Raw genomic sequence first — 13896 nt, forward strand, 5'->3', positions numbered from 1 at the left:
TGGTTCCCAGCTGATCCTGGTTAGAGGATGGGACAGTGGAGGCCCAGTGTTTCCTTCCCATCTCTATGTGGCTATCTCAAACGTCTGTGCTCTCCAGAGCTTCTGTCATTCCTCGGATGCACCCCTGTACTCTCCCTCTGTTATTTTCATTAAGTTGTTTATTTATTGTTCAGGCTTTTTTTTGCAAGGAGGACAAGTTCTAAGGATTTCTAATGGGTCATTTTCCTAAGGTAACTCAGATCTGGGTTATTATTATTATTATTAAGGAATTTGAGGAGATTTTACAAGAATCTCACTGCTTCCATTCTGTTCAGATCAGAATTCTACCAAAGAGTTCTGAACAGAAAAGTTCCTGATGCTATTTGAGGCTTAGAGAATTAAAATCTTGCCTCCACAGGATGTCCAGGTAGGGTCTCTAATATTTCAGAGGCAAGAAGGGCCTGAATTAGGCAAGCAGCAGTAGGTAAAGAAAGAAGAGCACAAAGTCAAGAAAGATTTAGCAGGTAAAACCGACAGAACCTCATGACTGACATGGAGGCACAAAGAGGGGGGTTTGAGGAGAGGTGCCCCCAGACTTCTGGCTTGGTGACGAGCCATGTGAGAGCACCTGCCGTCACACTGCATTATGGAATAGCCAAAAACAGAGAGCAGGTGCTGGTGGCAGCAGTCCAGTCTTCAGCAAGCTGACGTGAATGCATGTAGGTTATCTAATCAGAGACCTACAAATATTTAGGTAGATCATATTTTCCACCTCTGAACTTTGAACACCTCTTATAGCAAAAGGACAAAATATCTCTTCTCTGTGTTAGGTATTAATGTCAACACCTTCACTGTAATTTTTCTTTGGACTTGGCTTCAGTATTACTACCTTCTTCTGAATTATCCTTTGAGTCTTTAATCAGTCCTTTAACATTTCCCATCACTTTGTGACAGGTAAACCTGTGACAGGTATAAGTGTCTATGCATGTGTGTACAATTTGATCTCTTCCTGGAATCTGTCTAAAAGCCACTATTTTTTTAAAATTTTTCATTCTAAGTCTATTTGCATCCTGCTAACTCTCAAGTACCTACGATGAGGTACAAAATTCTTCCATGAAGATCACTTTTTATTAAAGTCTCTTACCTTCACCTGAACACCATGCCATTAAGTCACTGTTTTTCAAGGTGTGGTCCATGGGGCAGATGCAGTAAAGCTACCTTGAATGCTTAGTAATATATAATACTAAAATCTATACTAACTAAGGTTTATTCGGTACATACCATGTGCTAGGTACTGTTCTAAGCCCTTCACAAGTACTGACTCGTGTTATCGTCACAATCATTTTATGAGAAAAGAACTATAATATCCCATTTTACAGAAGAGGAGATTGAGGCAGAGATTAAATAATTTGCCCACATCAAAGGCTAGTAAGTAGGTCCTATCCAGACTTGCTGAATTAAGGGGAGGAACGATCTTGGAAATTTGCAATTTTAAAAAGTGCTCCAGCCCCTAAAAGGAGCTCTCACATGATTCTTTTGTATACTAAAGTTTGAGACTCACTAAATGAAGTACAAACCCTGGTTTCAAAGCATTTTCCCGTAATACGCTACCCACTCACTGATATTCTCCGTACTTCACACTGTGCCCTATTCCTTTAATAATAAAACTCCTCAAATTTACACCTCATCACACACAGAATGTTAGAAATGACAAAACCACAGAAAGGCATCATTTTACAAAGGAGAAAAACCAAGCCCCAGAAAGAGATGAGGAGATGTCTGAAGTTACTAAAAGTATTCGGACTAGGACCATAGATCTCCTTTCCACTTCAGTTCTTCCTCCACTATAAAATGCTGAAAAGACTTTCTATAGCATACAGCTTGAGGGGTTTGTTAGGGGCCAGATTATCTTATCTCATCTGGTCAAAGCTGCCACAATAAACACCATTCTATATTTGAAAGCAAAGTGACAAAATGTTTGAATTGGCAGAAAACAAGTTAAAACAATTCTTACGGCTTAATCTAATAGGAATAGTTGGTTCAAAGCCAGATGGTTCAGAGTATATTGAGGATAGGTCACTTTGATGAAACGCATCTCAGGTTTTGCCATTCGGCAATCAGAACTCTCTCACAGAATTAGAGTAAGTCTGTATCTGCACAGAGTAGGGTTTTCTTTTTGTAAACACTGGTGAAATCTAGGTATAGAATCTTTCCCCAATGCAAAGTGCCTTGTAGTCTGCACCCTCCTTCATTCATTCACCACCATTTTTTCCCATTTTTTTTCTCAAAAGAAGCCTCTGTTAACTCTTTTCCAAGACACCATCTGCCTGTGCCCAGATCACTCCTCTCCTCTCTACATAACCTTATTTTATTAACATCATCTTCCTCTGCTCTTCAGTATTTCCTCCTTTCACAGCTCCTTCTCCCTAAGTCTCTCACACCAGAAAAGAATTGTGTATCGCTCCACTGCTAAAAAACCGTACTGATGGCCGGGCGTGGTGGCTCGTGCCTGTAATCCCAGCACTTTGGGAGGCCGAGGCGGGTGGATCACCTATGGTCAGGAGTTTGAAACCAGCCTGGCCAACATGGCGAAACCCCGTCTCTACTAAAAATACAAAAATTAGTCGGGCATGGTGGTGGGCACCTGTAATTCCAGCTACTCGGGAGGCTGAGGCAGGAGAATGGTCTGAGCCTGGGAGGCGGAGGTTGCAGTGAGCTGTTAATCGAGCCATTGTACTCCAGCCTGGGCGACAGAACAAGCCTCTGTCTCAGAAAAACAACAACAACAACAACAACAACAACAAAACCATATTGATTATAGAATAAAGCCTAACTTTCTTATGTGATTCATGCCCTTCATAGTCTAGTGACAATTTATTCATCTAATATCAGTTCAACAGTCACAAGTCTCCTGCCCACTATTCCTGATGTTCCAGTCATTCAACTCTTTCATCTCTCTGTGGAAAATGATCCATTTGCCTGACTCTCCTTCATCTCCATCTGATGAAGTCTTAATTCATCCTTTAAAATTCAGCTCCAAGGTCACAACCTACCTTCTCTGTGAAGTGTCCTTGACTCCCTGAGAGTAATATCACTCTGCCCCCAAAGAATAACTCCTATACCACACAGTATTTTGACTGCATCTGTCATTGCAACAGAAGGTAAGCTCATTCTTGAATTCATTGAAATATTTACTGAGGCAGCGTGATGTGCCAGGCCCCATGCTAAACCCCAAGGATATAGAAATGAATTATCTTGCAAACACTATGATCTTAAGAGCATATTTTGTGCTTTAAAAAAAATCAGATCTTAAGCCCCTGACATGTAATATTTAGAAGGTATATAATACAGTCTCTGTATATGAAAAGTGTTATTTATTTACAAAATGGCAGGACATGAAAAACAAGGTATCAGAGTATTTGCAGTATTTTTTTAAAACTGGTAAGATAATAACTTCTCAGCTCAAACATCTATTTCCCCTTTCCAGTTCTTCTGGAATTGTTAATCCTTAAGAAACATAATGAACAAAATTCACACTGCCATCCAAAATGACAAAAGAAGTCTGTTTTGGGACCATATAATCCTTTTCTGTAGGACAAATCTTGGCAGTATATACAATACTTCCTCTCTCCCAATGTGGAAGAAAAAAAAAAACCTTTTGAACCCACCAGTTTTCAAAGATTAACTGTACTCATGCAAAGTTTTAACCTTTCTCTGACACAGGAATGTTCCATATATTTCCACATTCTGACAGGCAAATGCATTCTCCAATTAGCTACTGACCTTTCATGATGAAAATGGGCAATAAGAGTGTATTTCATTTCAGCAACCCTGAGATACTTATAAAGTCAAAGAATATTATATACACATGTTATGGCAAGAAGCTTTTACAAATTTTAAATACCTTAAAAAGCACATGCATTTTCACTGGGAAGTTTTAGGAATACATTCTAAATATTCAGGAGTCCATTAAGTGGCAGAATATTTTACATCTGCCCCATTCCTAAACAGTAAAATGAAAATTTCATTGTTCTGCTTTAGAAATCAAATTTGACCACTTTGAAATTAAAGGTGCAATATTAACCATGTAACTGTTAAACATTTTACATTTTTCAGAAAATCCTTAAGCATTTATTCAAAACAAAGGTAACAAACATCTACCGTTTTGTGTAAAATAACTATCAGTGACTTAATTCGACAGCGACATTTAAGTTTACCATCAGTGGTAGTTTGAACTATCTACACCTATAGATAGTAATTAGATACATTCTGACAGTTTTCCAGGAAGAGCAAACCACAGACACTTAGTCATGAACTGAAAAGCCAAAGCATTAGATTCTTATATCACATGCAAAATGTTCTCAATTGTGAGCATTTTACTATGCTTAGAAAGTTATTTACAATATATGGATCTCTTTGGTAGCATGTTCTACAGGAAGAACTGCTTCATGATAACAGTTTGTGGGGGCCGGGTGTGGAGGTTCATGCCTGTCATTCCAGCACTTTGGGAGGCTGAGGCAGGAGGATCACATGAGGTAAGGAGTTTGAGACCAGCCTGGCCAACATGGTGAAATCCCATCTCTACTAAAAATACAAAAATTAGCCAGGCATGGTGACACACGTCTTTAGTCCCAGCTACGTGTGAGGCTGAGGCAGGAGAATTGCTTAAGCCGAGGAGGCAGAGGTTGCAGTGAGCCAAGATCGCGCCACTGCACTCCAGCCTGGGTGACAGAGTGAGACCCAGTCTCCAAAAACAAAAACAAAAACAGTTTGTGGGAGAAAATCAGAGTCTGTCCTTAAACTCACTGGTTTTCCTTTGCTAATATTATGGCTTCTCTTTTAAAATAGCCAAAGGTTTCAACCAGTCTAGCTGCTGCCACCTTCTTATTAAACTTTAATAAGCTAAGCTTTTTAAGCCACATAAAAATTTCATCAAGCATTTGTCAACCTTAGGGAAAACGGAAGGAGGAAAAAAGGTCAGAACATCACTTTCCACCACAGTAGCATCTGGAGAGATGCTTTGGAAGGATCCTGCATGCAGTCAGCCGCAAAATAAATGCTAGGAAACAAGCTCGCAGTTTGTGGCCTGCACCAGATGGTGATTACGTTTCCTCCTTCATCAGCCCCGGCCCCACACTGGGTGCTAATTAAAGCACTATCTTCCAATAGCAGGCTCCTGGGACAACTGTGAGCCTTTGTTCCAACGTCCTCAGGGTGTGCTACACGCAGTCCACTAACACAGGCTTGCCTGTCAAGAACACCACTCCAGAGCAGCTCCTTATCATTTTACTTTCAGTGTTTCGTATGTCAACATATTTTAAAAACAAATCTTTTAGTTTTTTTTTTTTTTTTTTAAACAGGTATATTACATGTTATAGGAGGGAAAAGGAGGTGGGCTGTCTGGGGCCCTCAAGACATGAGAAACGGGTGGTGGCTTCCAAGCTTCCTTACTTCCCCCATAGATCCCTGACAATGTGCTGCAGAAGCCTCCAACCTGGAACAGCCAACAGGACCAGAGCAGCCCACCACCCGACCCCAGAAAAAGCCGAGAAAAGCCCAACTCCGCTAGCCAAAGTACCAAGAGAAGGATGGCCTAACATCAGAAAACACTTGCAGTAATATTCATTCTACTCCAGCCAGGCGCCAAGGGCAAAATCACAATCCTCCTCCCACCCTGGTCTCACAGAGCCCAGTGGGAAGAGGCTCTCCCAGCCCGGCTCCTCAGGAAGAAAAGCTGTGCACACTGGTCTAATTAACACCCAGAGAACATGCCGCCCAACAGCAGAATATTTTTTCTAAGCACCAATGAAACACTGACTAAGACAAACCACATCCTACATCATAAAACAAACCTCAAGAAACAGAAGAGAACTGAAATCATAGAGTATTTCTCTGAGCATAATGGAATCAAACTAGAAATCAGTAACACTAAGATAATAGTAAAATCTTGGCAGGACACAGTGGCTCATGTCTATAATCCCAGCACTTTGGGAGGCTGAGGTGCACAGATCGCTTGAGGTCAGGAGTTCAAGACCAGCCTGGGCAACACAGTGAAACCTCATCTCTACCAAAAAATACAAGTTAGCCGGACACGGTGGCATGTGCCTGTAATCCCAGCTACTCGGGAGGCAGAGGTAAGAGAATCACTTGAACCCGGGAGGTGGAGGTTGCAGTGAGCTGAGATCGTATCACTGCACTCCAGCCTGGGTGACAGAGTAAGACCCTCTCTCAAAAGGAAGAAAAAAAAAGTAAAATATCTAAACTACTGGAAATTCAATAACATACTTCTCAATAATGTATGGGTAAAAGAAGAAGTCTCAAAAGAAAAAAATACATAGGACTGAATGAAAATGAAAATACAGCATATCAAAATATGTGAGGCATAGCCTTAAAGAAGTGCTGAGAGAGAAATTTATAGCACTTAATTCTTACATTAGAAAACAGGAAAGCCTTCAAATAAACTAATCACAGACTTAAATGTAAAACATAATATAAAACTTCCAGGAAAAACAGTAGAAAATCTTTGGGATATCTAGGGATAAGTAAAGAATTTTTACACTTGACACCAAAAGCACAATTCATAAAAGAAAAAAATTAATAAACTTCATAAAAATTAGAAATTTTTGCTTTTCAAAGACCTTGTTAAGAGGTTGAACAAAACAAAATACAGACTGGGAGATAATCTCTGCAAGCCACATATTTGGCGAAGGACTTGTATCTGGAATACATAAAAAGCTCTCAAAATTCAACAGTGAAAAACAATCTAGGTAGAAAATGGGCAAAAGACATGAATGGATATTTCACTGAAGAGGATATACGGATGGCAAACAAGCACATAAAAAATGTCTAATTAGAGAAATGCAAACTAAAACTACAAGAGATGTTACTACACAACTCAACAATCACAAGAGATGAAAACACCAAGTGCTGTCGAGAGTGTGGAGGAACTGGTTCAGTCATACATTTCTAGTGGGAATGCAAAATGGTACGGCCACTTTGCAAAATGAGTCTAACAGTTTCCTGCAGAACTAAATATGCACTTATCATAATAGCCCAAAAACTTCACTCTTGGAATTTACACTGCACTCAGAAATTACACATTTATCCCAGGGAAACGAAAACTCATGTTTACACCAAAACCTGTATGTGATTGTTCACAGCTGCTTTATTTGTAATAGCCAAAATCTGAAAACATCCCAGATATCCTTCAATGAGTGAGCAATTAAACAAACGGTGGTACATCCAAACCATGGGATACTGTTCGGCCATAAAAAGGAATAAATGACTGATACACATAACAACTTGCAAGTATCTTGGCCGGGCGCAGTGGCTCACGCCTGTAATCCCAGCACTTTGGGAGGCCAAGGTGGGCGGATCACAAGGTCAGGAGATCGAGACCATCCTGGCTAACACGGTGAAACCCCATCTCTACTAAAAATACAAAAAATTAGCCAGGCATGGTGGCAGGCACCTGTAGACCCAGCTACTCGGGAGGCTGAGGCAGGAGAATGGCGTGAACCTGGGAGGCGGAGCTTGCAGTGAGCTGAGATCCGGCCGCTGCACTCCAGCCTCGGCGACAGAGTGAGACTACATCTCAAAAAAAAAAAAAAAAAAAAAAGTATCTCAAGGTAATTATGCTGAGTGAAGAAGCGAAGAATTCCAAACTCTAGAGGTTACATACTATATGATTCCACCTATATAACATTTTTTTCTTTATCTTTTTGAAACAGAGTCTCACTCTGTCACCCAGGCTGGAGTGCAGTGGTACGATCATGGCTCACTGCAGCTTCTGCCTCCCAAGTTCAAGCAATTCTCGTGCTTCAGCCTCCTGAATGGATGGGACTACAGGCGCATGGCACCTTGCCCAGCTACGTTTTTGTATTTTTAGTGGAGATGGGGTTTGCCATGTTGGCCAGGCTAGTCTTGAACTCCTGACCTCAAGTGATCCACCTGCCTTGGCTTCCCAAAGTGCCGGGATTACAGGTGTGAGCCACCGTGCCTGGCCCATGATTCCACCTATTTAACATTCTTGAAATGACAAAACTATAGAGATGAGAAACAGATTCCTGGTAGATTAGGGAAGGGGGAGGGAGGGAGGTGGCTGTGGTTATAAAAGAGTAGCACAAGGGATCCTTGTGATGGAACCGGCCTGTATCCTAACCGTGTTGTTGGTCATGTGAATCTACACATGCGATAAAACTACACAGACTAAAGACAGACACACACATACACAAATAAGTACACATTAAACGGGAGAGGTGGGGAGATTTCAGTGTATTTAGGAAGATCAGTGGATTGCATCCATGCCAATTTCCAGGTTATGATACTGACCACAGTTATACATGTTGTTACCACAAGGAGAAATGAGTGAAGGGGATAAGAGACATCTTTGTATTTGTGTTATCTCTTATAAATGCAAGCAAATCTACATTTTCACAAAACGCATATAATCTGAAACTAATCATGAAGGAACACAACACGTCGGATAAACTCAAATACAAAATAATTGATCTGTACTTTTCAGAAACGTCCATGTCATAAAACCAAGTAGGAAGAGACAACTGAATGCAAAATCCAATGAGCTCCAATCAATCCAGGATTTTCTTTGCTATAAAGGTCATTATTGAGCCAGTTTTACAAAACCCAAAAAAGGTCTATCAATCAGATAATGTATTAAATCAATGTTAATTTACTGATTTTGATAACCACACTATGGTTACGTAAGAGAATGTTCTTGTTTTTATAAAATATATAACAAAGTATTTAAGGGTAACAGGGCATCATATCTCAAACTTACTCTCAAATAGTTTTGTTAAGGTATATATACAAAGGTTGAGGGTGGTGTTCACACCCATAATCCTGACACTTTGGGAGGCCAAGGTGGGCGGATCCTTTGAGCCCAAGAGTTTGAGACCAGCCTGGCCAACACTGCAAGACCTGGCCTGTGCAAAAAAATTAAAAAATTAGCCAGGCATGGTGGTGCATACCTTCAGTCCTAGCTACTCAGAAGGTTGAGGCCAGAGGATAGCTTCAGCCCAGGAGTTGGAGGCTGCAGTGAGCCATGACTGCCACCACACTCCAGCCTGGGCGACAGGGCAAGACCCTGTCTCTTTAAAAAAAAAAAATGTTTTTTAAATTTAAAAAGTATAGTTACATAGAAAAGGAAATACAGTAAAACATTAACAGCTGTAGCATCTGAGTGAAGGGAATACTTGCCACTTATCTTACAAATTTTTTGTTAAGTCTAAAATTACAAATATAAAAATTATCAAAATAAAAAAAATTAAAAGTGCACAGGGAGAGCCTGGCACAGAAAGCTTCAATAAACTGCAGTCAGTGTTTGGGTATTTTATATGTACTTCCACAGTCAGCGTTTGGGTATTTTATATCTACTTTCACAGTCAGCGTTTGGGTGTTTTACATCTACTTTCAGATGAGAAAGAAGCTGAGATGCTCAAGAAACTGTCCAACAGGGTGAGGGGTCATGGTGAACTGGTGGTGCAGGAGGGATGTGAGCTGAGACCTGTTCCATGCCAAAGTCTGCGCTTCTTCCGCTAGAAAGAGGAAGGATAAAAATCCCAGTGTGCCCATCCCCACAGGAATTTGAATGTACCATGTTAGGAGAAGACAGCGTTATACAAAAACTGGCTTCAAATCACTCTCCAAGCAAGTCACTTCTTAGTTTTCTACACGAAAAGTCTAGGAGAGGGACCTAACACCTGGAACCTGGCCCCTAGGGTGTGTATTCTGTCCACAGCACATCAATCAAACTCAGTCACCAACTGAGGGCCACCATCTCCAGGCCCTCACACCGGGGAAGCACACTGCTTTTCCTAGGTTTATTCACTCAACCCAAATAGATGTGCTGTCAGTGGAACTCCTAGGATGACTACGTAGACAGACATCTTCTATTGGTCTTCCCCCACTCACCCTTACCCCATGTCTGAGCTTAGATGACAGAGGTTTTTCATTGATTTCATTTTCTGAATAGATAATACTTTCCCAGTTCAAAATTCACATGGGAAAGAATTTCACATAGGAAGGGGAAGAGTGAAGTCTCCCTAACCCTCCTCCCAGTTCCCATTTGCAGAAACATCCAAAGTTACTGGTTTAAAAATGCAACTTTGTGCTATTTCTCCAAATTAACAGAATTATCTAGATAATACTATGATATCAAGCTATCTACCTGACTAGAATATTCTAGGTGATCACAATAAATTTAGTACCTTTTAGGTTATTTTAAATATCCCTTAAATACTCATGTAGACGTTTCTAACATATTAAAATGACTGAGTGAGGGTAACAACATTTTTTAAAAGAAAAAACATGTTAGTAAGATGCATGGTCACGACAGATGACTGTGAACTCTGGCTGTTACGAACCAATCACTGTTGAGTACTGAGCTCACCTGGTTCCTGTCGCGTGCATTTGTGTACCTGATCTTCTGAATGAAGTAGAATATGAGCCATGCTGAAGAAATAATCATCAAAACAATAAAGGATATTGACACGAAGACTAGAGAGCCACGGCTGAAGTTCTTCGGTGGCATTCGAGTTCCAACAGCTATTGTCATTTGTACAGAGATGTTTTTCTCCAGATAACTCAAAATATCCTTACCCCTCAATTCTGTTATCATGACAGCAATAATATCTCCAGTGCCTGCAATATAAAATAAATATATAACTCAAGTGACATTTAAAACTTATGGAAACATCAAATGTATCAACACGCTACTTAGGTAACTACTGTAATGTTTGGTAATGGAAAGGGTATGCAAACTCCACTTCTCAACTGAAATGTAGATGCAGCTGGGTATGCTGGCACCAAGTAGGAACATGTAATTTGTTGTGTGGTACTGAAGACTTAAACAGACATAAGGCATAGAACGATTGCAGTGTTAAGAACCATATTAACTTGTCTGACAACTACATTTTTAAAAAAAGATTATTAAACCAGCCAAATGTGACAACAGACAGCAACATAACATTATACAGCAAGAGAAGTGTATCAACATCATGGTAGATTTACACTGTAAAACCTTTTCTATTTTAAAATGATCTTCAGAAAGTCTTAATTCCTTAAGAAATGGAGTAAAGTGCTGTTTTTATAGCATAAATTGGTACTTCACGCACTAATCTAGGAACATTCATGGAGTACCCACTGTCTGTAGAACTAGTGCCAGGAACAAAAACAAGTACAGGATACCAAGCTTTCTAATCTCACTGAGACAGGGGACACACAGCTGGTAACAGAGCTACAAAGTGCCAAATGGTGCCACCTTTTATTAGTGACATCCGAAACTAACTTGGGTCTCATGTCCAGACTGGAGTGGAGTTGAGGCTCCTTGCTAGTTTACCCCAGAACTCTCTGGAAATCAAACGTTCCAGAGACAGGTCCAGGCTTCAACATTCTGGACTAGTTTGGCATCGAAATACCTCCAGCCTCTAACAGTTGTCCAGAGGTCTGCCCACAAGCACAGGCTATGCAAGTTAATTAGGAGGACAGTCTTAAGTTGCCTTATAGTTACCTAGACCTTTCCCCTACATAATTTCCAGAAGTAGTAACAGTGAAGGAATTGAATACCTCTTCCTATGGACAGCAGGAAACTGCTATCCCTTTCCTCCTCCACAAAGGAAATAACTTCCCACTGTCTTTTAAGGAAACAGAGAAACTTCTATCAATCTATCAGCGATTGTCCTTTCATAAGCTGAAGCTGCCGGTGGCAACATGTAGCTTCTACGTTTGCCTTCTCCAGAGAGCCCCTGAGAGAGACTAGGGGTCATTAGAAGGGAAATAAATATTTTATTTTGGGAAAGAGAAAATTATAACCACTTATTTGAATTTGAATAAGGTTTGTACATATCAATGTAAACCAACAAAACAATCAAGCAGAAGTCCCCAAAACTTGTCCTTTTCAATCCTTCTTCAATGAATAACACATTGAAATATTTGGTTTTACATGTTTCATTTACCATATTTAGCTAAAAGAACCATCTTTGTGTTACATGCAGTCACAGAAGACTACATGCAACTGAAAAGAAATTCAACAGGGCTGGGCATGGTGGCTCATGCCTATAATCCCAGCACTTTGGGAAGCCAGGGCAGGTGGATTGCTTGAGCTCAGGAGTCCAAGACCAGCCTGGGCAACATGGTGAAACCCTGTCTCTCACAAAAACAGGAACATTAGCCAGGCATGGTGGCACGTGTCTGTGGTCCCAGATACTCAGGAGGCTGAGGTGGGAGGATCACTGGAGTCCAGGAAGTTGAGGCTGCAGTGAGCTGAGATCACGCCACTGCACGCCAGCCTGGGTGACAGAGCAAGACCCTCAAAAAAAAGAAGAGAAATACAACAGTAAAAGGAGTTTTATGGAAAATGTAACCCAATGGAACATATACCTTTTTACTACCTTACTCAAAATTGTTACAGCCACTTTATTAGAACAGCAGTTTACCAGAATACTGATTAAAAATCTACAAAAAAACTATAAAATTAAAGCAACAATAAACATCTAATTAATATCTAATTACCTTTCTGAAATAAGAGTTGTGATCAGTAAATTAGAGACAATCACAAAATAATGCTAAACCACTTTAAATTTCCCTTTAGAAATCTCTTAAAATGTTGTTCAACGGGCCATGATCTGTGGTATAAGATACCAGGTATGGCTATAAAGTAACTGAGACGGATCCCACAAACGACATATGACAATCAGTCTCATTGCTTTATAATCACACCAGGTACAAACGGTTTTAGAAATCAGTTGAGGCTCCCTCTTGAAGACTCAAGCTGGAAAAGGAGTAGGGAAAGCTGAACAGGTAGCCAAGGAAACCAATCCATGTAATTCTATTCAAAGAACACTAAATAAGAACACCAACTAATTTCAACCGGAAAGCTGTTTGGGAAAAGAAGTGTGTAATTATTTCAACCATCCATTCAACAATATTTATTGAGCACATACTATGATCAGGCTCCTTTCACCTCTTAAAGAGAGTAGAAAATTACCTGCTCTTGATGCAAAAATCCACACGCCCTCAGGAGCAAAGGGGAACCTTCTGGATTAGGGAGAGAAGCCGCTCGCGGTGGCGTCATTACACCAGCACAGAGAAGAGCCGGGCAGAGGAGCCCGACCCTGCCGATCGGGCAGGAGGACAGCAGAACGAAAGCCCGCCACCAACTTGCAAAGGACTGGAGTTTTAGGTCTTAAATCTTTTACAGAATCTGGCGAAAGTTATATAGGAGTCCCCTCCTAGGAGAAAGGGCCTTCTCCCCATACTCCACCCCTAAAGCCTGATAGGGCTCAAAGACCCTGACCTAAAGCTGCCTCAGACACTTGACTTTTAAAGATCTGAGGAGCTCTGGCCCAGCTTCAGGAGGGATACACACACCAAAGGAAATGTAGGCTTCAGAATAAAGGGCCGGTCAGAGCAGGCAGTGACTGAAAAGAGTGAAGAATAATTAGACTGTAACGCTGTAAATATCAAAGCACATTTGGGACATGACCCACCACTCCCATGTCCCAGGCCCTGGGCAAACACTGCTAGTAAGTCACGGATGCGGCCACGCTCCCACGCACTTCCACGTCTGGCCGCCAGTACTGTCAGAGATGGCAATCCAGTGAAAGCCCATCTGTGATCCCTGCTTCCAACTATTTTCTTGAGAAACTTCCCCCACTGTTATTCTTTAACAGGAACTTCTGTTTCCACTGCTTGAGTCTGGCTACTTTAATAAACAATTCTATTCTTTCCACTTTCATCCTGAGAATTTTCAAACCCATAGAGCAGTTCCAATACTGTGAGAACACTCATGGACCTTTTATTTAGATTTGTCAACATTTTGTCCTTTCTATATGTATTTATTTTTGCTGAACCAATTAAGAGTAAACTGCAAACACATGATATTTTATTCTTAAATACTTC

At 40.7% G+C, this 13896-nt stretch overlaps 1 protein-coding gene and 1 non-coding gene across 5 annotated transcripts in view; both read right to left on the reverse strand.

Annotated features, from left to right (window-relative positions):
* The window catches only part of RNF130 (ring finger protein 130), a 160203-nt gene that overhangs the window by 91734 nt on the left and 54573 nt on the right, over positions 1-13896 (reverse strand). For all 4 annotated transcript variants that reach the window (XR_008625486.2, XM_034961216.3, XM_014345187.4 and 1 more), the window contains exon 3: positions 10388-10638. Coding sequence is in view for 3 of the 4 variants with exons in the window: in XM_034961216.3 (XP_034817107.1) it covers positions 10388-10638 (251 nt within the window). In the remaining variant the exon portion in view is untranslated. The remainder of the gene's footprint in view (positions 1-10387; positions 10639-13896) is intronic.
* On the reverse strand, positions 12644-12708 carry MIR340 (microRNA mir-340). The gene has a single exon (NR_163108.1). It is a non-coding gene; the product is annotated as a microRNA mir-340 (primary transcript).

The sequence above is a fragment of the Pan paniscus genome, chromosome 4, assembly GCF_029289425.2.
Source record: "Pan paniscus chromosome 4, NHGRI_mPanPan1-v2.0_pri, whole genome shotgun sequence".
Classification (NCBI taxonomy): domain Eukaryota; kingdom Metazoa; phylum Chordata; class Mammalia; order Primates; family Hominidae; genus Pan; species Pan paniscus.